This window comes from Mus pahari, chromosome 19 (genome assembly GCF_900095145.1).
Source record: "Mus pahari chromosome 19, PAHARI_EIJ_v1.1, whole genome shotgun sequence".
Lineage (NCBI taxonomy): Eukaryota > Metazoa > Chordata > Mammalia > Rodentia > Muridae > Mus > Mus pahari.
The window spans coordinates 76,776,917-76,800,029 of NC_034608.1; the positions used below are offsets into that span (position 1 = coordinate 76,776,917).

Here is a 23,113-nt window from a genome sequence, read left to right on the forward strand (position 1 = left end):
AAAAAAAAAGATTATATGTAACATATAAGATGAAGGTAAATAAATCTTTAAAAATATAACAGTATATACTCACACAACATAACACAAGGGAAATATTTGGAAATTAAAAAAAAAAAACCCTCACACTTCATTTTGTTAGGTATGCTCAACTTTGCTTAAATACAAATATGTTTTAAAATAGACTTTTTGTTTTGATTTTTTTAATTTAGACTCTGTCCAACTCATAAGCAGTCATGTGACTAGTCACACTTATGTGTTTTTTTTGTTGTTCTTGTTTAAAAAGCTATGACCATGGGTTTTATGTAATACTGCCTAACAAGTGCAGAGTTCCCAAAGTGGAATGTATTAGTGTCCCATTGGGACAATGAAAGGAATGTTTCCAGTTGTTGTGGTAAATATGATGGTGGCAAAAGTCTCAGAGGCCAGGAGAAGTCTGTCGTCTTTTTAATAGTTCCCAGCTACATCTTTTTCTTACATTGACAGAATTTTCTCAAAATATGTCTCTGCCAAGGTACACTTGCTTCCAGCAGATGCTGTTATTATGGTTGGGATGGGGGATTCTGTTGTCTTAAAATACTTTCAGATATAATTAAAGGGATGAAAAAAAAATGAGGAACTCAGCAAACATGGTAAGGAAAATCTTGCATGCACCGTCAGGCCATTGAGCTGAAGATGAGCGCCTTGCATGTCCTCAGCCTTCAGCTAGGACACCACGGCACCTCCATGCTCACCCAAGAGGCATTCAAGCAAGTTCTACAGGACTGGAGTGTCCAGAACAAATTTTATTAAGTAACTCATGATCGAACTTTTACTTGTTAAAGCAAAACAAGCTGTAACTGGAACACTAAGACTGTCTATGGGAGGGGTCGTGAGGGAATGGGGCAGCAGCAGTGGGCACCGTTTCATTAGCCTTTCTCATCCGAACTTACTTGTCGGCAGAATAACCTGACTGCTTTCTTTTCCTTTTCGGCATGTGTGTGTGTGTGTGTGTGTGTGTGTGTGTGTGTGTGTTGTGTATGCATCTGTGTGTTTGTTAGTATGGGCATGTGCATGTCTATAGAAAATAGAGTTTGGCATTGGCTATCTTTCCTTGATTGCTCTTATTTGATTATTTATTTTTAAATTAATTTAAAAAGATTTATTTACCTTCATTTTGTATGTATCAGTGTTCGGCTTGCACCTAAGTGCACCATGTGTGTGGAATGCCTGTGGAGGCCAGCAGAGGGCGCTATAACTACTGGAACAGAAGTTACAAATGGCTATGAGCTGCTATGTGATTGGTAGGAGCCAAACCAGTGTCTTCAGCAAGGACACTGAGTGCTTTTAGCCGGTGTATCCTTATCTATCCAGCTACTTTTATTTTTTTGAAACAGGCTCTCTCACTGAATCTCACGGACTTGGCTGGGCTAATTGAGCAGTGAAGTTTAAGAATCCATCTTTTTCTGCCCTGCCCAGCCCATCAATGAGTGACAGTCACCACGCTGGCCTTTATTTTTTATATGCATTGGGATTAAGTCTCTCACACCACGCGCATGGATGTTCCATACACTGGGGACCTAGCATCACTCAAGTTTACACAAAGTCATATCACAAATAAAACACAAAGTGGTCTGTTTCCACATTGTGGAAAGTGGCAGCGGTTTTTGATGCAGTGACCCTCACACTGAATGGGGTGGCATGCTCTAGTTGTAACTCAGAACCACTAGGTTAATTCCAGTCCTTTCCAAAGGATGTTAAGAACCAACCTTTCAACTTCCAGTCCTAAATGAAGAACACTCAGCTTTTAATGACCTGATACTCAGATGTGACAGGCTCAGGGGCAGGACAGTACCATGCCCTGTTATAGCTAACTGGGAACCTTAAAATTCCCAGGCAAGGGTCAGGGCAGGGCCACAGCTCCCAAAGCATGTTTGGCAGGATCCTCTTGCCACTGCAGCAGAAGCATAAACAGCAGAAACAGGAAAATGACATGTTTTTCTAACCTCTGTGAAGAAATAGTAGGACTGTGTCTTTGCTGATGGGAAAAATACAAAAGAAAACAATCTTGGGGGTGGGGTGGGGGTGCACACTATGAGATACCTGGACACACAGTTTTTTTGGTCCATGGGGACTCGTAAATATACAAGAGGCCAAAGGCAGAGGACAAGTCAGCCCCCTCCCTCTTGGATCACAGAGCACTCGGGTGAGCTCAGATGACCTGGTAATGAAGAGAGCTCCCAGGACATGGTGACTTCCTTCAAACTTTTGGAACAGTAAAACTTTATGGCTTCAGCAGTAGACAGCAATGCCTGAAGGCTCACTCTGTTATTCCACTAAAGCCCTCAGTCAGGCACGTCCTAAGCCGTGCCGTCTTCATAAAAAGAAAATCAGTTATTTAATTTATTTATATCCCAAATGCTACCCCCTCCCAGTTTCCCCCCTCGAAGAGTTCTTCCCTCTCCCCTGTCCCTCCCTTTCACCTCTGAGAGGGTGCCCCCTCAAGTATCCCCCACCCTGGAGTATCAAGTCTCTACAGGGTTAGGTGCTCCCAAAGACTGAGTCACCAACCAAAGAGTCATGGAGTCCTTTAATGTGTTTTGGCCAGCAAAAGCCTAGCTTGCAACAAATTTCTCTGTTCCACTGGATCATCAGAAAGTTTTCCTTTTGGATCACGAGTCTGAGTATAAAACACTGTATTTGAAAAAAAACATGGTTTACTAATAAAGATGATGAGGGCTGCTGTGCACAGACCCGTGATAAAGAAGACATTGTTTTCAAAAATGGTTTTGTGTTTCTGAGGAACTGCAGATACATCATTTAGTGTGGTGTGTGGCTTTCGAATAGAGACAGAGACTCGCTGAAAACCAAAAGATGCATTACCCCCAATAGCAGAAAGCTCTTACCGGGTTCAGCTGTCGATCTGGGTTCTGTTATGTGAGAAAGGGAAAAGAAGGGAGGGTAGCATTAGGACCGGGTCGCAGCCATAACTCACCCCTTTCTCCCCCCCCCCCCCGCCTTTGCTTATGCTACATGTGCAGAAATGGCATGGACCACCTCTGTATAGGCCAGAGCGAAGGCAGCAGCAGAAACACCGTGCACTGGGAAGTGTGACACGGTGTAGTTCCTGACAACAGGTTTCTGCCGACTTGTGAACCTCTGACGGACGGTGGGACTTTTCATTCTAAAGAAAAGGCCTATGGATCTCATCCACTTCAAAGGGGAGCCTGTGGTTTGTTGGTCAGTTTGTTTTATTCTTCCATAAAAATGAGGTAGACCAATTCTTTTGTGTATTTCACAAGTAGCATTTTGGAAGAGGTTGTGGGGCAAATTCCAGCATTAAGGGCCAACTCTCTGAATATCTTGAGCCAAGAAGACTCTGGCCCTTTTAGTGCAGGGAGTGTCCTGCCATCTAACAAACGATGCAGGAGAAGTTTGAAGGCACGACTGAAAGAAATCAGTATTTTACTTAGGCATTTCTGCCGAGAAGCTGCCTAGCACCACATGACCAACACTATGTTAACAAGAGTCTGTACAGAAGGCTGAACGAGGGAGATGGCACACACACATTGGTGTTTGATCTATAGATGAGCAACCACAGAAGCTCTTTGATCCCACAGTTACAAGGTGTTGTGAGGAAGGGGGGGGGGACAGAGAGGTGTTGAGTTACATTAATTTACTCCCTGTGCATTTTGGACTATCTAGTCTCTTTCTACTTTGAAAATACAAAACAGCTCACGTAAGTCCTTTTTAGTTCTCTTGCAATCACAGAAAACCCAACCGAAACTCGGGACAACGGACACCTCTCCTTACTTTTCTGGAGAATTCTGAAGTCTGGAGAGTCTTGGATCTCACTCCCTTGCCGGAACCACCGGACCTGCAGCGGGGGTGCCCCTCGGACTCTGCATTCCAGCACCACCACCTGGCCCTCGGAGGCTGCCGTGTTCTGTAGTTCCTGAAATTCAAGAAGCAAGTGACCCTCTCGGACTTCACGCCTCCTTAAACAACCTCACAATAGGGAAGAAAGATGCCAAACCTTACACAAAACCCCAGAGGAACAAAACATCCACCAAGGGGTTATCAGAAAATAATCACTGTAGTCTCAGGCAAGGGTGAATTCCTTTAAATCCATCGGTCACCAGCTTTTCACCATCTCTGGGGCATGAGATCAGACAGGTTTACCATAAGGCCTGTGGCACCTTTTTGGGCTGTTTACAGATTTGTAAGGCCCCTTTCTTGTTTGTGGGATTTGATGGTCACAGCTGCTGCTTGCTTTTCTTTATCTACACTTAGAGGCAAGCTGGTGGAATGCAAGGCTTCCAAACAAGTATATTCCAAATGACTGCAGATGCTCAGGGAAGCCAGATAAAAGACTCATTTGTCTTGGCCGGCCCCCACCCTTTCACATGCTCCCCGGCACCCCTGCCTCACCAGCTTCCTACATCAGGTTCCTGAAGTGAAGAGGTTTGGCATTTTTTCATTTCAAGATTCGGAGTCGAATAATACAACCCGCTGCCCAGCTACATGGCTTTCTTATTGACCTTGGTTTCCGCCTCTCTTCTAACTGACTTGTTGTCTTTACCCAACTCCAACTGCAGGCTAATAAATTTTTATGATGCAAAAGATAAGTTAATTTAACTTTATGGATACAAAGAGGTGAAGTTTTTGTACTTGTTATTAAATGCCAGAATGCTAACAATTTCCTTACATATGTCCTCTTCCTACCTTTCCCCGCCGAGATTAATGAGTGATAGGAGCTATCCACTCATTCCGACTCTTTAATAATTTGACCAGACTTAGGCTTACTAGATTTACATACCTTATAAGGTGTGTTGCTCTTTTGAAATAATTAAGTATGATTAAAAAACCAAACAAACCACCTTACCTATAAACAAGCTAATGGACATAATTCATCAGGAAGTGTGTGGACTTCGGGCAGTTTTGTTTTGTTTGGTTTGGTTTGGTTTAGTTTAGTTTTGTTTTGATTTGTGTTTTAAGGGTCTGGGGGAATAACAGTGAGTCACAAATCTTACAGCAAATGGGAAAAGGTAAGAGTAACATTTGATTCAGCAAATGTTCCGTGGGGTGTATGTGAAAGCACTGGGCATAGTCTGAAAGCCTATAGTATTGTCCAATGAATTATTAAAGTATAAGAATAGTGTCTGGTTTTGGACAGTTAAGAAGAATATCATTCGTGTGTGTGTGTGTGTGTGTGTGTGTGTGTGTGTGTGTGTGTGAAAAGTTTAAGGTTATCAGCTACTGGGGCTGGAGCTGTAGAGTAGATGGAAGAGAGCTTACTTACTATGCTTAAAATCTCCTTTATTTTCAGCACAGACAGAAGTAGATGCTAGATGATCACAAGCTTAAAGTGATCCTCGGCTACATGGAGAATGTGAGGGTATCCTGGGCTACCTGGGACTTTTTCTTATCCTTGGCTACATGGAGAATGTGAGGCTATCCTGGGCTACCTGGGACTTTTTCTTATCCTTGGCTACATGGAGAATGTGAGGCTATCCTGGGCTACCTGAGACTTTTTCTTAAAAAAAAAAAAATCAACTAATGATTGCATTCTTTTCTCCATTTGTGTTTTAAAGTGCAACAAGTAGCTGGCTTTGAATCTCTTTTCATGTTTTACTATATTTGTTTATTCACCGTGAGTGGGACTGGGGTATCCACACACCAGAGGATAACTTTCGGGAGTTGGTTCTCTCCTTCTACCATGTGGGTGCCAGGGAATAAACTCAAACTTGGTTAAAAAAAAAAAAAAGTGCCTTTATCAGATGGGACATGATGCTAGCCCTAGGAAATCTCTGACTTTAACTGAATGTTTTGTAGTTCATGAATGTAGTCAGGGATGAGTTAATTTAGTGTTTCAGAGCACAGTGTGCGGTCCAGCTTTCTATGAGCCAACCTATGAAATATCTCCAGGAAGCTAATTCTGGTATCTAACAAATGACACCCAAATATTTTTTCATGTCTAAGCTTTTAGGCATCAAAGGAGATTAGATTTATTCCTAAAATCATGTGGCTTTTCCCTTTGTGTTTAAAAGCAAGAGAGATAGCAAAAACACAGATGCCATATCGATAAAGGGCAACAGAAATCTGTGCTTGCTCCTAGGCTTTAGTTCCAGCTTGCCTTCTACTGTAGTGAGAGGCATGCACATGTGTACACAAAGTCACACAAAGACACACACACACACACACAAAGACACACACACACACACACACACACACACACACAAGCATCATAGATAGTTAAGCCCAGTAAGCCATTAAGACAAACAAGCTTCGGAAATATAAGGAGAAGCCCTCAGAATGATGATAATCATCCTTCAGAAGCTGTGCTTAGCCATCTAAATCATAATTGAGTGTAGTATCTGGGAGCCCTGGATGCTTCCGGCTCCATATGAAGACCTGTCAACACAGATCATGTTCACTTGGTATCGTGGCTCCTTGGAAGGGTCTAAGGAAAGAACAGTCATCTGGAGTAGCCATCTTGTGACCATCCCTTTTATCCATGCTGGGAATCTTTAGAGAAACACGAGGAACTAGATGGAGGTACTCCTTTGACAGGAAGAGTCCCCTTGCCACGCACTGTCACTGCCATGCACAAGAGGAATGTCAGAGAATCGGGGTGATGAGTCCAAGGGTCATCTGAGTTAAGAGCAGATGCAGGATCATTAAACCTGTTCCACTAAACCCTGGCCTAGAAAGGATGCTGCAGACCACAGAGGGAAGCTGCTTAAAGGGAAAAGGAGAAAGCAGTTGCAGGGAGATGTATCCAGCAGAAAGCAGGCATGCCATACCAGGTACCAGGTCAGAGGGCAGAGATGCACACACCAACCACATCCACACACTCTCTGCCTTTCATTTCTTAAAAAAAGCAACATATATTAAAAGTCGTATTTCCCAGCCATGTTGTTAGTACATAGAACACTTCACAATTTGATTTATATGTGTGGTAATGATGGTGGTAGTGGTGAAGATAACTGTTAACAGTGTCTATGTCCGAGCAGCAGTTGGATTGCAGCAGAGGAATCTGAGGTTTCAGTTCTAGATTTTGAGCATGTTCTAGGTGTGCAGGAAGGAATCTCACGTTTCCAAGGACCAGGCCATGACAGAGGAAGCATTTGACCTTGGGATGAAGGAAAACTAAATGGCATCCTTTGTGTTCCTCCACCTGTACCCTCAATATGGACTTGGTCTGTTTAAATGAAAAGTCATGGGGAAGGTTGGTCCTCGTGGTGCAATGTTTAAAATCCCAGCGCTGAGAAAAATTGAGGCAGGAAGATTGTGAATTGTAGGCTAGCCAGAGCTAAAAGTGTGGGTTAGCCTAAGGTGTCCCTACATCAGCTGAGCCAGCAATGCGTGATCTAACACAGTCTTCCAGGGATGCCCTTGAGAAGTTGACTGTGAAAAAACTCTTACACTTCATGCAGACTGTGAGCATGGTCCCTCTAGGCTGTCTCTGCCCAAAGCACCAGAGGAAAATATCTGTTCCCGAGACTGAGCTTTGTCAGGGTCTTAAAGGATTTCCTTTGCTTTTATTGTTTCCAGCGGTTCTTTTTGGAGGGGCTTTTCAACAGATACCATTTGTTTTCTACGCTCACTGGAAAAAGGGTGACTTGTGGAAAGAGGCCTTAACTAAGCTTGGTTTCAGTCAGGCTTCAGAGGGAAAAGAAAACCATCTCCTCCCACCCCCAATGCACAAAGATAACAAAGCTGCTTTTGGGGTGACCTGACAGAAATTGCTTCTCCCTATCTCTCTCTTTCTTTCTTGAGATGGTTCATACTCCCTAGCCCAGGGTTATCTTGAACTCACAGCACTCTTTGGACTGCAGCCTCCTGAGGCCAGGAATGATGTCCATGAGCCACTCAGCCGTCCTCACAGAAGATTTCAGAGTTGTTTTCTCATGTATCTTCAGTGTACTTGGAATTTTTTTTTTGTGAAAAGTATGGAGTTCCATTTATTTTATTTTATCTTATTTTATTTTACTTTATTATTTTTTTTATCTCACTAAAAGAATTCACTGTGTCCCCAAGTGGGTCTACGTTCCTGCAGTTATTGGAATATTTCTGCTATTCTGACTCCTCAGCAACTTGAGGAGACTCATGCCTTTATCCAAAAGGGTTTTGGATTTGGGATTTGGATTTATTTTAAATGCTGGAGTGTTTACATATACATGGGGATATCTTGGGCCTAGGATCTCTCCTAGTTAGCTTCTACTGGTCTAGAATTACCTGCTGAGCTTCAGTTAAGGGTTTGCCTCCATCAGACTGTCCAGAGGGCAGGACAGAGTGGTATTTTCTTGATTACTAATTGATGTAGGAGGGTCCAGGCCACTATGGGTGGTACCAATCCCTCTGCAAGGAGTCTTGGGTTTTGTTTTGTTTTGTTTTTGTTTTTGTTTTTTTTTTTAAAGCTTGCTGAGCAGAAGCTAGGGAGCCATTCAGTAAGCACAGTTCGTCCTTGACTTCTGCTTACATACTTGCTGTCACTTCCTTCTATGTCGGATTGTGACCTGGAAGCATAAGATAAATAAACCCTTTCCTCCCCAAGTGGCTTTTGGTCATGGGGTTTATCACAGCAACAAGAAAACACACTAAGACAGGGCACAAGCAAACATGAAATTCAATAATGTTTTCTGAATACCTAACACACATATCCCAAGGGAATTTTATATAGTGTTTATAGTGCACCTTTGCATTTACCATGACTTGTCATGTCGTGATAGGAACTTCTACTCGGACATCAGTCAATATGCAAAGTTTTAGTTTTTAAAACGTTTCAGATTAGGGATGCTCAACTTTTACTGTAGCTAACAGACCTTTAGAGTGCCTTAGTATCTTATAGAGCAAGTTCATTTCTTCCATAATGGTGCCCCTTTTATTTCTTTAGTAGGACCCTGGCTATTCACAGTAACTTCCCTCCCTCCAACATAACTTTTAGAGCCAGGTTACTAAATTCTATATCAAACAAATGGATAGAAGCAAGAAACTTGTTGGGAGTTCAGCAAAATTTGCATCAGAGATACCCTATATCAGGACTTCATTAGTCTTTCTACATGAGAATGGCTTATTTTTCCTCTTATTTGGCCTTCTTTAAATGTCTGTCAATAAAGTTTTAGACTTTCTCCAAAAAATACAAAGAAAGAGAATGTGCATGGGCAGGTTTCTGACTCCTGTCAGAATGTCACGGGACTCCTTCAACTTGGCAATATAAATCTCCAACTTAAAACAAATGGAAAATCAATTTTCTTGCTTGTTTGCTTGGGTTGTTGTGTTTTTGTTTTTGTTTTTTAAAGCTTCCTAGATCTTTCCTGGTAGTAGAACAGTAACCTAATTGACTCTTGGGATTCATTGTACAGACCAGTCCTGGCCTCAAACTCTTAAAAACCCTTGCCCTTCTGCCTCCGAGTGCTGGGATTACAGTTATACGCCATCATGCCCAGCTATAAAGAAAGAGAATAAATTAAACACTGAATTATTCATACCGCTCTTAGCTTTCCCACTAACTCAGACATCTGCTTCACCTGCGTCCCGCCACGTTTCTCAATCTTGAATAAGAAAACAGCCATACAGTCATCATTCAAAGAATACCTTCCTATCTCCCCTAAGGTAACCACGGTGATCTGCCTATTAATATCTTCATTTCAAATCTTAAGGGCTGCTACACAAAGTCACATGTGAATGAAATTTAAGCACTAGAGAAAACATGGAGAATGAGACTTCCAGATGTCAGACCTTAGTAAAAACAGGAAGAAGGCGGCCCATGGTGGTTCCGTCAGGTCGGCAGAGATACGAAGTAGCACTGGGAACCTGAAAGAGCAGAGACACATGGATCAGATTCTCAATCTATAAATCTCTGAAGGGATGAGCTAAAGAAGCCTTTCATTATGGGGATTGCTCCGTGCGAGTGATTCCAGGGTACGGAAGTGTCACCACACGTTACCCGCTAGTCTACTCTCACAGTACAGACATTGTTCTGCCCCATAATTTCACATCTGCTACTCTTCTCTGTTCGAAAGGATATTGGAGGCAGGAGCTCCCTGGGTCCTGGGGGAATCTGAGAGCTTTTAAATGCTATTACCAAATGGATTTCTGTGTGTGGGACTTCCACAGGGGTCTCTTCAGACATTCTCACAGACACTATATTTTATTTTAAAATACAGTCCGGATTCATTGAATCAAAAGGATAAGCTATTGGCAATGGAGGGTAAGGTAAGTAATGGGAACATCTGTCGATCTTATTTTAATGTGAACTCTTTCAATAAAGGGAGATAGAAATTATGAGTGAGAGAAATAAAGCTCATTTATTGATGTGTAAAAAAGAAAATCTCAAGGTACTGAAACTGTTACTGAACAGCAGTCACCTCAGGAGAAGTAAAAGCTTTCAGAGTTGTGAATGGAAAATAAAAAGCAGGGAATGGAATTTTTGTGTGAAATTGCTTATTTTCGGGCAATCTGGACTTACTTATAAATCAATAGCCATCTGATCACATTTATTTGGATACACTGTGGGACACCACAGTGCGGTGGAGATACTATGGCAGTGACAGATCTTATTCATTGTCCCGGGAATACATTTTACTGGCTTATGTTTTGGGAGGCCTGTGTCTCACTTTTCACTCTCATTGACATCCAAAGCATACATGAATACTTTTATAGTATTACCTTGGGTCAGACATTGTTTGAAACGTCATATTAAAAACTAAGAAACTCTTCATAACAGCCCTGGGAGACTGCTGGTCTTATCATCTCCAGTTTGCAGACAAAAGAATTAGGCCCGCAGAGGTTATGCTATTTGCTCGGATGTCCCTTCAGTAAGTGGGTAGAGCTGGGATTCAAACCCAGGAACTCTGGCTCCCATATATTAAACTTTTCTTCTCATTGGCTGTAAGGAAGAAATGATGGGCACTTCAGCCCAGCACATCTATAAACTAGGATTCATTACTCAAGAGTTCCTGTAGATAAAGCCATTGACAATGTACTCTACACATCATTGCAGTGTTTTCATCTACACATCAATGTGTGTCCTTCTCATCTGTATCTCACAATACATTTGGCCATATTGAGAAGCATCTCGAGTTTTGCCCAGCCTAGTCTATGGACTGGGAAGGAGTGGGCACTGATGACTTCTGCTTTCTGCTATTAAATATCTAGCAGAGTGGTTAGCATTCAAATAAGTTCTAGTTGACAACTAAAAGCCAAACTCTTGAGTTAAAACTGCCCTTAGCTTTGAATGAAAACTCCAGTTCAGTGGTTTAAGGGAAACATCTATCAGGGTTGCCATTTCTGGGTCACTTGTTCTTGTTGGTTTATGAACACAAATGTCTTGTCTCTACTGAGTTCATCTCTTACATGTTACTATGCATGGCATGTGGTAGTTGTTATGATTCTGATAATGTCGTGGGTAATAAGAACTCACGGAGGGCATGGGGATGCACACGAGACAAATCAATTAACTAGGAAATGGGTTAACTTATCAGGAGTGTCCGGAAAACCTACTACTACTGCTGGACTTACAGATTTACATCATATCCATTCTTCACGGACATTCGATTTTGTCTTTTACCTAAGGAGTAATGCTGACGGTGTTTGGAAAGTAAACCCACTACAGTCCCTTCCGAGAACTTGCTCTTTCTTCGATAAAACAGTCTCACACGGACCTCAAACCAATATTTAAAAACAGTATAGTGAAATTAATCAATTTTAATTGTTTTTTTTTTTCTAAGCCATAGTGTTTGGCCTTCTGAGATGGGAAAAGTTTTTGGTTGGTGCGTGAACTTTATTGGTCTCTTTAAATAAATAAGCTAATGAGATCGGCTAACTGGACCAAAGGACAGAGAGGACAGTCAGAGCTAAGGCTTACGTCATTATCAGCTCAGAAATTCCTATTTGAGCTTGGCTGGTGACTTCCTGGTAGTGTGGCTGTGATTACAGATTATTCTTAATGAACAAAAATGAGAACATTAACCATTAGTTTTTTTCTTCCTTCGATTGTGGTTTTTTTTTTTTTTTCCTCAGAAAATATTGCACGGAATGTGTCAGTTAGAATCCAACTCGTATTCATAAAACAGAACAGCCTGCTTGCTCCTGAACTCAGCTCCTTGATGGCTAGAGGCACAGTTACCTGTTGGACAGGCACAGATAGGGGCTGAATCACAGCTGTGGTCACTCCTGTCTTCGGAGCTGAGGATCCTATCGTTAAGGAAACAGATGTTGTTTTCTTCTGAGCTCTGGAAAACAGGGAAGCGAGTGTTAGAAGCCTTTTGTTTTCGTTGTTGTTGCTATTGTTGTTGTTGTTGTGTGTTTGTGTTTTTTTTATAAATCAGCAATTGTTCTTTAAAATATTTTTACAGAAGACCTGGGTTTCTTTTTGTAGGCCCAGTCCACTTCCATTAAAATTTGTTTCAGAAGTTGGAACTTATCAAAACAAATTGCCAAAAGAGCTGTGTGGTCAGGGCCTGGGTAGAAGGGACTTTAATAAACACACAGAAGAAAGAAAATGAGCCTGAGGCAACTCGCACTGATAAAGATTATTAAGGTATTATTTTTTTTAAATCCCAAGAGAAAATAAAATCTTGGAAAGCTTCAGTCTTTATCAGTTAGCAAATATTTGACATCTTTATGGTTAGGGTCCTATATTTAACTCAGTTTTAGTGTTTATTTTAGGGCTAACAGCTGTCGCTTTGGCTGGCTTCTAATTTTGTTGAGAATTTTTGTCTTCTCTTAGTGCTGAGACTTTAGTGTTGTAGAAGAGAAAGACCAAGAGGAGTCAGTCCATTGCCTGGCTCACTGTGGCTGAGAGGGTGTGAAATCTCTGCATTTGAATTCTAACTTAAATCAGGAAAAATGTACAAATGTGTAATCTTCTTTAGCAATGGTGATTTTTCAAATAATATACGATTATTTTATTACTGTAATAGTCTTACAGTACAGTAAGTATTGTATTAATGTGTAAGATCTAATCAGGGAAATTTGCATTTTTAAATAGATATAACTGTTATGTATTTACTAGCAACAAAAAACATTTGTTAGCACATCTCACCATTAATGGAATTTTCTACCAAGCTCAGGCAGACTTGGCTATACTTTTGTAAAATATAGGAGACAGTAACATTTTTTAGTAATGCATGTCTCTGTAGGGATAAGCAAATTTTGGCCTTTTCAGATATAAGGTTTAACTAGCAAACAACAACAACAACAAAAACCTTTACCCAATAAAAAGAAAATCCATTTCTGGCTCAATTAGACATTTTGATTCTCATTTGGACCTAACTGATTTTTCTCTCAGTGTGACTGGCCTTGCCATTTACATAATCAGCTCCAAGGTTGTCTTTGCAGCTAGCATAGCACTTGGCTGGGTTTTGGCATGCTGACGTTGAAACAGATCCCCCACAGTTTAAAGTCATACGAAGTAAAAAATTGTGTCCCAATCCCAAGCACTCTCTCTCTGATGGACATGGCTTGACCATTCCCATCCCAGCACTCCTGGCATCAAAACCCAGCGGCTCTGTCACCCCCCCTTTGTCACAAGGGCCATCAGGGGACCCAAAGGCAACTCACTGTGGCATGGCTCCAGCTTTTGATACGAAAGATAAGCTTTCGCTGTCAGAGTCCGTTGAACTGGCTCCTGGAAGACATTCAAGGTCATGAGACAGTTAGGACATAAGCGGTGCCAGTATCTCCAAGAGTTCCAAAGAGTATAATGGTCTTCCTTTGTAAACAGCAACCTGAAAAGTTTTATTTGCGCTATAAATACACATCAAAACTGAGGATGAGTCAGTGTCGTATCAATTTTTATTGCTGTTTCTTCAGAAAATAGCCTTTTAAAGGTGTTATTAATAGCTTCCTTTAGGCCACTGTCCTTACAATTTATTATTAGCTTCCTTTTATATCTCTTTGGCCATTTCAGCCATCCTTTTACATGGCTAGACAACTATGAGACAAATGTGAGTGTCTTTGTGGAAAAATGCCCATGGTTTTAAACTTTAACCCTGGGAGATCACATGGGGTGGGCTGTCTTCCCTACTGTTGTTAACCGGAAGCAGCTTCCCAACGCTTCATCTGACTGTGATAGTGCCAGCGCTGTGCTATAGTCTCTCAGGTCTTTTGTTGACCTTGAAAACAGTCCTGCTGAAGTAACTCCGTTGGAATGTTTGCTCTGTCCCTTCCCACTTCTTCCGGTGAGGACGTGGGCGTGGGCGTTCCCTCACCTGGCTCCCGTATTACCCAGAAGGCTCGTGTCTTTCCATTTCTTTCCCTCCCAGAGCTGTCTTCCTCTTATGTCAGATTAACTTTTCCCTAGCATACACCTTTCCTATAAAGGCACAAGAAGATGTCTTGGTTTAAAAGAGAACTCCTCAGATCTGACATCCTACAGACTTCTCGATTTCTTCCCCAGACTTCCAGCATTTGCAAGTCACATGATCCCGATCCACAAAATTGAATGTTCTCCCTGGCAGACACAGCTTAGGAAGCTGGGATGTGGTCCCAAAGACATTCAACAGATACACAAACCCTTGTGGAGTCCCGTTCTTGGGAGAACACAGATAGAGGAGTCTGAATTTAATACCTTATATGGCAAAACAGGGAAAAGTCAAACTGGTAGAGGAGTGTGGGCAGAGATGAATGGAGTGAGCTTGCAGTTGTAAGCAGGGAGCAAGGAAGGCTCACAAAGGATGAAGTGGAGGGTGAGGGCGGTCTGCTTGTCCTGTCTCAGCTTCCTCCTTTGTACCTGCAGTTCTGTGACTCACTTTCCTAGGACACACTCTTGCTATTCTGCCTGTACACGTCATCCTTTGTCTCTGTCTTCTCTGGATTCTGAGGACTCCATGCATGTCACCCCTGCCATTTCTGCTGAAAAATTATCAGTCCTCCGAGAATTAAGGGGAGGTTGAAAAAGGAATTTCCAAACTGTGAGTGGTTAATACGTACTCGGCGGCGGTCAGCTTGGCTCCTCGCACCTTTAGAGTATGATAATCTGCTACAACCTCACCAAGAAGTAAGTGATGCCCACTATTATAGGCAGGAAAACGGAAGAGCCAAGCTGCATTGGTAATGTTGCAGGTGGTGACAGGCTGCACTCTGGTTTTGAACCGTCCCCTCCCCCACTACCTTCCAGGCTGTGAGGATCTGGATTCCTCAGAGTGCTTAGATCCATGCTTGCTCAGAGCTGGCATGCTGGGAACACGTGGTGGTCAGAGAACTGCAAGACTTATTTGGGGACAGGGAGTGGAGTGAGTGTGCAACAGAAAACTAGCAGGAGGCTGGAGAGGCAACATTTGAGGCCAGGCCTGGAGTTTATTGGCAGGGCACTGGGGGTGGTGAGCCGACTGAACCGCAGGCTTAGCTGGGGGAGGGGATACATAGAAAAACCAGGCAAAAGATCAGGCAGAAGCAGGAGAAGCAGACTTCAGAGAGAGGAGGAGGAGGAGGAGGAGGAGGCTTACACTGTGATGAAGAGGTGGGAGGGGCTAAGCAGAGGAAGCCTCAGGAACTACTAAGAAAGCCTGTTATCAGCATGGGCTGGGCTATTCTGAGATAACGGCTTAATTGGAATCATAAAATGGATTTTAAGGGGAGCAAAGTCCTATGGCGTTCTCAAATAGGTCAAAAATATGGAAGAGAAACAGCTATGCTCATGCGACTCCAAACATTTGTAGCAGGTAAAACCATTAATTTTCCTGTTATAATTTATATTTTAAAAGTCATTTTTTGTTTGTTTGTTTAAGGAACTTAGTGTGAAGGAGCACACTTATCACAGTACACAGGTGTGAGTTAGAGGGCAATCTCAACAGAGACAGGTTTCTCCATCTACTCTTTTATGTAAGTTCTAAGGACTGAACTCATGCTGCCAGCCTTTGGTGGCAAGTGCCATTACCCACTGAGCCATCTTGCTGGCCCTACTAAAAGATCATTCTTGCTGGATGTGTGATTTACACTTCCTCTTCTTCTTCTTTTTTCCCCACAAACCATTCATTTTCTTGTTTTGTAGTAAGACACAGAACTTTGACCATGCAGCCTTCCTCAAGGAGCTGGCGCAGCCAGCGGGCTTTTAGCAGGTTACCAGGTGACCGTGGAAACCAAACACGGGAGGCAATGCATGGTGCCCTCATTTTCCGTACATGAAACCTGGTATCCTTTTCTCACCAGGCCAGCAAGGTGCTCTTCCCACCACCCCTTCCCTCGCTCTGCCTGAGCTCTGCCAATGGTCACATCCTACAGCTTTATAATCTCTCCTCCCTTGGCCCAGGAGTTTCTCTGCTCATTCACTTCCTGCTGTGATGGAGATCACACTTGGTCTATGATCAGTAGCATCATAGTTAAGGTACTAATAATCAGTTCAGGGGACCAACTTGAACAGGACATAATTACTCCTGTTTACCAACTTCAGGACAAAATGGTCCTGCTAAGAACCACCCCCCCCCCCCCCACACACACACACTGTGTGGTCATCTGCTGCTGCTCCCACTTCAATTTCCAGCACCGGAGACACTGAGACAGAAGGAAGGATAGCCTTGAATTTAAGGTGAATCTGGACTACTTAAGCAGTTGAGTCCCAGACTAGCTTTGACTAGTCTGACCCTGTCTGAACTACAGCAGCAGCAACAACAACAACAACAACAACACCAGCAACAACAACAACACCAGCAACACCACCACCATACAGCAGGATTTATTCCAGGAGTCAGGCACTGTGATGCAGGACTAGACCTGAATCCTAGCACAGGCAGATTCTTGTGATTTATGGCTAGCCTGTACTACAAAAGGAACTTTTGTCTTAAACAAAATAAAACCAGACAGACAGACAGACAGACAGACAGACAGACAGACACACTTTCTTGGACAGTAGCTCTAAGAAGAGGCAAGCTCCTGACTAGTACATGGAAGATCCTGGGTTTGGTCCTTACATAGACAAATTTAACAAAGTAAAAAAAGATGAAAAAAAGTTTTCTTTCTCCCTTTTTGCAAATGATCATCTGAGGAAGATAGTGAAAAGCATTAGTATCCCTGGGGTGTTTTCTGTACCTGCCCAGCCCTTATGGAATGTCAATGTCACCTTGTTTCTCAGGTGTCCAAATAGCTGTGGCAGGGTAGACCAGATCCAATTCTTACAGTGCCAGCAACTTCCTTTCCCTCACCTGATAGCAATTCCTCTCTCTCTCTTTCTGCAAGTCTGCCCTTGTGGGTTATCTGTTGCTCAGAAATGTTTATGACATGGGTAGATGCTTGAGAGACAATTACTTAAATTAAAAACAAACAAACCAGGTGCAGAGAACTATTTGAAGGAAAGGATGCACAGGAGAAAGATTAGACCTGGTAACATACTAAAGCGACTTGGGTTGGACTATGGCTTGGTGGTGTGGTGGTGTATGCATAGCATGTGTGAAGCCCTAACTTCAGTTCCCAGCAACACACAGAGATGATCACCCGGCAGCCAGGCTATGAATGGTTTTATGTCTTGTGTGTGTGTGTGTAGATCTTTTTAAAAAGAAAATACTATTTTCGTGATCTTTAGAATAGCCAGCACCACTCTAGGATCAAGTCCGTAGACGCTGAGAGTGATGTGACTTCAAAGTATAGAGCCACTGTTAAAGGTCGTAGAGCAATCCATAAAAATATTAGGAAAATTATTTTAAAATATGTAATACGAAAAACAGCCTAAATATTCTTAGGTTCTCTATATAAATTTTCAAATCTAGCCGAAGGAATATGTGCTTGGCTATCCATTGGCTATCAGACACTGGTGCACTATGGTGGTCTGGCATTTGGGGGTCGACCTCACGGGTGCAGAAGGAACGTTTGCCCATGCAACATCATGGCATCCTTCCGAATCTCACCACTTAGCACCGAGCACATACAAGCCAATGCCAAGCAGTGCCTGCCTCCTTGTATCTCTCTTCTGCATTCCTGTCCAATCTCCCTACCTTTTGATGCTGACTTCCTGCCCTCACCTCCAGATCTACATTCTTCCTGTTCACCAGGCCTAGCTCAATCCAGCTTTGCTCACCCCACATTTCAGAGCCACCAGCCTATCCTTTTCCGAGTTCTTGAAGCTATACCAATCCTTATCATTAATTTTACAATGGTAAGAGGAAGGAGTGGTAGAAGTTGGAATGTTGTTTATCTTTCCTACTTACATATTCTTGAGACTAGTCCTTTACTAGGAATCCCAGGAGGGGCACCTCTGCTCCCCAGCCTATACCTACATGAGCCATGTTCTTCTGCCCCCTTAAAGACTTTGCATCTTAACCCTTCCCTTCTTCTGCTCAATCTAATTTTCTCCCATATTATGTTTTATCATCAGCATATAAACATATTCTAGTAACTCCTGCCTGAAAACAAACTGTCCTTTATGACCTCATACGCTTTTCCAGATACTGCCACTGTTTTTGCTGGTGACTTGGCAAACTTTCCTGAGCGACTATCCAATATCTGCTACTGCTTCCCCCGTTGGCAAACTTTTCTCATTTAATCCGAACTCCTTCTTGCTAAAAATCACCAACAATGCTCAGCACTGCTGAAGTCAGTGCTTTGCTCCTTGACCTCATCCGACTTCTCAGTAGAACGGACCCTGCTAGCAAGTCCCTCCTTCCTGAAGCTGCTGCTTCTTCCTTGGGTAATGGCTAGTTTTAACTGTCAACTTGATACCATGTGTCATCTGGAAGACGTGAGAGACTGTTTTGATTAGGTTTAGGTTGATCAGTGAGCATGTCTGTGGTGGATTGTCTTGATTATACTAATGGCCATGACAAGACCCCAGCCCACTGTGGTCAGCACCATTCCCTAGGCAAGGGCTCTTAGGCTAAATGTAGAAAGCGAATTAAGCGATATAAAGCTTGCAAGCATTTGGTTCTCTCTGTTCTTGACTATGAGTATCATGTGACCTGCTGTTTCAAGTTCCCACCATCTTGAATTTCCTGAGATAATGGACCCAAACCTGGAATTCTGAATGAAAATGAATGCTTTTACCTCTAAGTTGCTTTTAGTCCCTATCACCTGGCTGATGAGGTCCTGGGAATCCTTTGGTGCCTTCTGCCCTTCTGGGCTTCCCCACCCAGGCCTTTGCATGTGCTCCCTCTGCCAGGAGCACCCTTTCCCCTGCTTTTCCTTCCTTTTAGATCAAAGGTCACCTTTTCAGAGTGGTTTTCCACACAGCCATTCCATCAATTGCCTTTATGTCCTTCCTAGACTTGCCAGGTCTTGATTTTTAAGGATTTTCCTGGGCCTTTTCTTCTGGACTGTAAGGTCCAGAACAGCTATGCATTTGCTAATGTGAGCTTTGTGTTGGAACCAGTGCCCATTTCACAGCAGTTATCGAACATACTTGTGAGGATGGTAAAGGCAGAGCAAAACAAAACTTTACTGTGTCCTATAAAATGCTATCAAACCAGAGCAAGGCAGGGGTAATAGCAATGCCAGTGATAGGAAGAACTTCCTCTTATTCTGGGGCAGCAAAGAAGCAGCAGGCTTGCCTGGGTTTAAGTCTTTGACTTAGGTGAGCATGCAAGCATACACACACACACACACACACACACACACACACACACACACACACACACACACGGGGCAGAGGCTATTCAGCCATTATTCTATTATTGTGTTATTAATATCATTATTACTATTGTGTGTGATGTGCACACTAATGATGGCCCATAATACCACAGTAAGTGCAGAAGTCAGGGGAAAACTCTTGGGAGTCTCTTCTCTTTTACCATATGGGTCCCAAATTCAAGTTGTCAGGCTTGACAGCAAGTGGCCCTATCCACTGTGCTGCCTCAAGGGCCTAAACAATGGAATTTAGATAATTTCCAAAATTTGAAACATTCGGAAAGCTTTTTTGGCTGATATTTAAAACTTTACCACCTCTCTGCTTCTGGTAGCTCTCCAGCGTCTCCTTGCTGATGCAGAATTAGCAATGTGTTTGAGCAAGGCCTGAATCTAAGCAGCCCTGGATTTAGTGAACGCAAACATTCCTTACTTGGACTCACAGTGAGAATAAGAATGTACCCGAGTTTTGCTCTCATTCACGCCATTGTTCTTGGGGATAAACATATATTTAAATTTTTCATTTAAAACTTAAATGTCTATCCATATTTAACAAGGTCAATGTTAACTCAGTTTCTATAGTAATTTATGTTATCCCTGTGACGATGAATCTTATTGGCTCCTTGTCTTGCTTTGCCCAGCTCCTTTATCCTTCCTTCAGTCTATATAAGGTTGTGCAGTATCTAAACTCACAAAAATGTATGACCAGGGGCTGAGCTCAATGAGCAACATGGGAAAACTATGCATTGGGAAAGAAAAATCCAGCTTACTTCTACCAGGCCTCCAAGCAAACAAGGCATTACATTTTAAAGTGTTCTAAATGAACAGGCATGAGATCATAATGTGTGAGCAGGTTTCCTTCAGTCTCCTCCACAGTGTTCTGCAATGCCACACTAGGGTCACTATGGAGCCTGCCCATCAGTGACATGTACTAAGAACACAGTATGGTATCAGAAGTCTTTTGCCATCAATTTTTCACTTATGAAGCACTTTAAAATAGTCTCCATTGTGATGGAGTGCCTAAGACCATGGGCTTTAACTTGGGGGATCCTCTCTCAATCTGACTGGGTCTGCTTCTCATTTGCAAAATGGAAATCAGAGAAATGCCTCAAAGGACTAAGACTGAAGCTTAAGTAAGTTTTTCTGCATGCCTTTGTGTGTGCTCCCCAAGTGCTATATGGGGAGGAGGTATTACCCAGTAGCTGTTTGCTCTTCCTAAGAAGAGAAGGTTGCTTGAGGTTCCCAGAAATACTTAATGCAAAGTAGAAAAGTTCTTTCAAAAGCCAAGGTACTAGTTTTTAGTCAATAGTGCTTGCTACTTGTTCTTGAAGGTGTTCTAGACAAGAGTTTGGGACCTTGTTTTCTTTTGCTTTCCTATGAAGTAGTATAATATAATTAGAGAAAATAGCTGAAAACTGAAGATCAACCTAGTAGAGGGGCCTCAAGTAGTTTATGCTTGTTCAAAAATTTAACTAGTATTTTAAGAAGCAATTGACTTATAGGATAGTCATTAAGTTGTAGATTTAAAGGCAATCTGAGAAGTTTGGCTAAAACCTTTCCGATTATTTAAAAATACTGACACTGACACAAAAATATTCCATTTTCTCAATGATATTTCGGTAATCAAGTTTCCCAATTTCACAAGGTGTGATCATGTTAAAAAAAATGATTGGCCAATAGAAACATTCCATTCTTTCCAACTGCTCTTACCGCACTGGGCTTTTAGTCATCTTCACCAATGCATGCAAGTTCACGGTTAATTAGTGGAAAGAAGGGAGTCTAAACAACAACAACAACAACAAACAAAAGCACAATGCTTAAATTTAGAAAAAAATGAAAACATTTCAAGGTAGTCCCAACCTCTAATTCCCATGAGTGACTTCCTAAACCTTTTATTACTTTGGACGATACAGTATTTTCATTCACTTGAGGCAGGGGTGCTAAATTGAATGCTATAAATTGTAAATAAGTTCAAGTGTATATGGTGGAGATAAAAAAAAAAAAAAAAAAGCAGTGTTAGTTACTGTGTGCTTACAGGCAGGGACCCAGCATGACTGCCCTCCCAGAGGCCTAATAAGCAGCTGAAAGAGCCAGATGTAGATACTCACACCCAATCAATGGACAGAAGCCAGGGACCCCTCTTGTTGAATTAGGGGAAGTCTGGACGAAGCTGAGGATGAGGGTAACCCCCTAGGAAGACCAGCAATCTTAACTAACCTGGACCTCCAAGATCTCTCAGACACTGAGCAGCATCCACTGGCTAGTCCGAGGCCCACATATACAGCAGTGGACTGCCTGGTCTCACCTCAGCTCAGAGAAGATGCACCTAACCCTCGAGAGACTTGACACCCTAGGGAGTGGGGAGGTCTGGTGGGGTGGGTAGGGTGGGGACATCCTCTTGAAGACAGGGTGGGGAGAGGAATGGGATGAGGGACCATCAGAGGGCAGACTGGGAAGAGGATGACGACTAAACCGTAAAAAAAAATATTAAAGAATTAAAAAAAAAAAAAAAAGAGTGTTGGCATTAGGCACAGTTGGTACATGCTTGACTGTCAGAACTGTTCAAGGAAGAAATCAATGTACTCCAAGAAGTTTGTTGTTATTGTTGGTGGTGGTGGTATTTTAGGATAAATAAGGCTTAACCCATGTAACAACAGTGCCATTTGCTTTTGGAAAATTGTATACAGAGGATGCAAAGATGCCTGAAGAAAACAGCCAGAAGACCATCCACACTGCCCCCCCTCCACACCCTCCTTACCTTCAATGAACACCTCTGCAGATGTGCTGTCTGAGCCACTGGGGTTTGTAGCCAGACACGTGTAGCGACCTGTGTCGTCCTCAAAGGCCTCAGCAATGACCAAGGTGTGCAGCTCCCCACTCTCGCAGTGAATCTGAATGTCAGGACTGTTGTACAGCTCCTTCCCCTCACAGAACCATCTGTGGGACAAGCGGAGGACATGGATGACAGAGGAATGGGTGAGGTAGGGGCTGCATGCTAAGCAAGGCTCATACTAGGCTACAAGATGTTTGCTTGACAAAAGATCTGTGTCAGTGTTACTCATGGAAACTGAACCTAGACTGTGAAATTAGTGACTAGACATACTTAGCCCACAAAGGATTTCTTTGCAAAGCATCTTGCACATTTTGGTAACCTTAAATTAAGCCACCTCGTTGAACTTGTGAAGACCTTTTGGTTACACAATTAAGGGACCAAAACATCAAAGTGTCTTAACAACATGTTTTATAATGAAAGACTCCCATGATCGTTACAATTTTATTTATTATTCTTATGTAAGGAAGCACATAAAAAATATAAATTTCATGCTCAAACTGTCTTCAGTGTTCAGGAATCGTGGTCATTAATGCAATTTCTATTGTCCAGCAAGACTCTGAGGGTTGAGCAGGACAGGGTCGAATGCCTTTGCATTTCTGATATTGACAACAGTTTCTAGTTGCTTTGCTCTCCAAGATGGAGAGAGAGGGAGCAACTGGGCTGTACTTATTCACGCTAGTCAGTGCTTTCTTTTCCTGAAGAGAGAGAGAGAGAGAGAGAGAGAGAGAGAGAGAGAGAGAGAGAGAGAGA

At 42.5% G+C, this 23,113-nt stretch overlaps 1 protein-coding gene across 2 annotated transcripts in view; it reads right to left on the reverse strand.

Annotated features, from left to right (window-relative positions):
* Palld (palladin, cytoskeletal associated protein) overlaps positions 1–23,113 on the reverse strand; it is a 383,084-nt gene that overhangs the window by 191,311 nt on the left and 168,660 nt on the right. For both annotated transcript variants that reach the window (XM_021219923.2, XM_021219925.1), the window contains 6 exons: positions 22,289–22,467; positions 13,546–13,612; positions 12,110–12,215; positions 9,721–9,795; positions 3,790–3,931; positions 2,883–2,906 (listed from right to left, as the gene is read on the reverse strand). In XM_021219923.2, the coding sequence (XP_021075582.1) occupies positions 2,883–2,906; positions 3,790–3,931; positions 9,721–9,795; positions 12,110–12,215; positions 13,546–13,612; positions 22,289–22,467 (593 nt within the window). The remainder of the gene's footprint in view (positions 1–2,882; positions 2,907–3,789; positions 3,932–9,720; positions 9,796–12,109; positions 12,216–13,545; positions 13,613–22,288; positions 22,468–23,113) is intronic.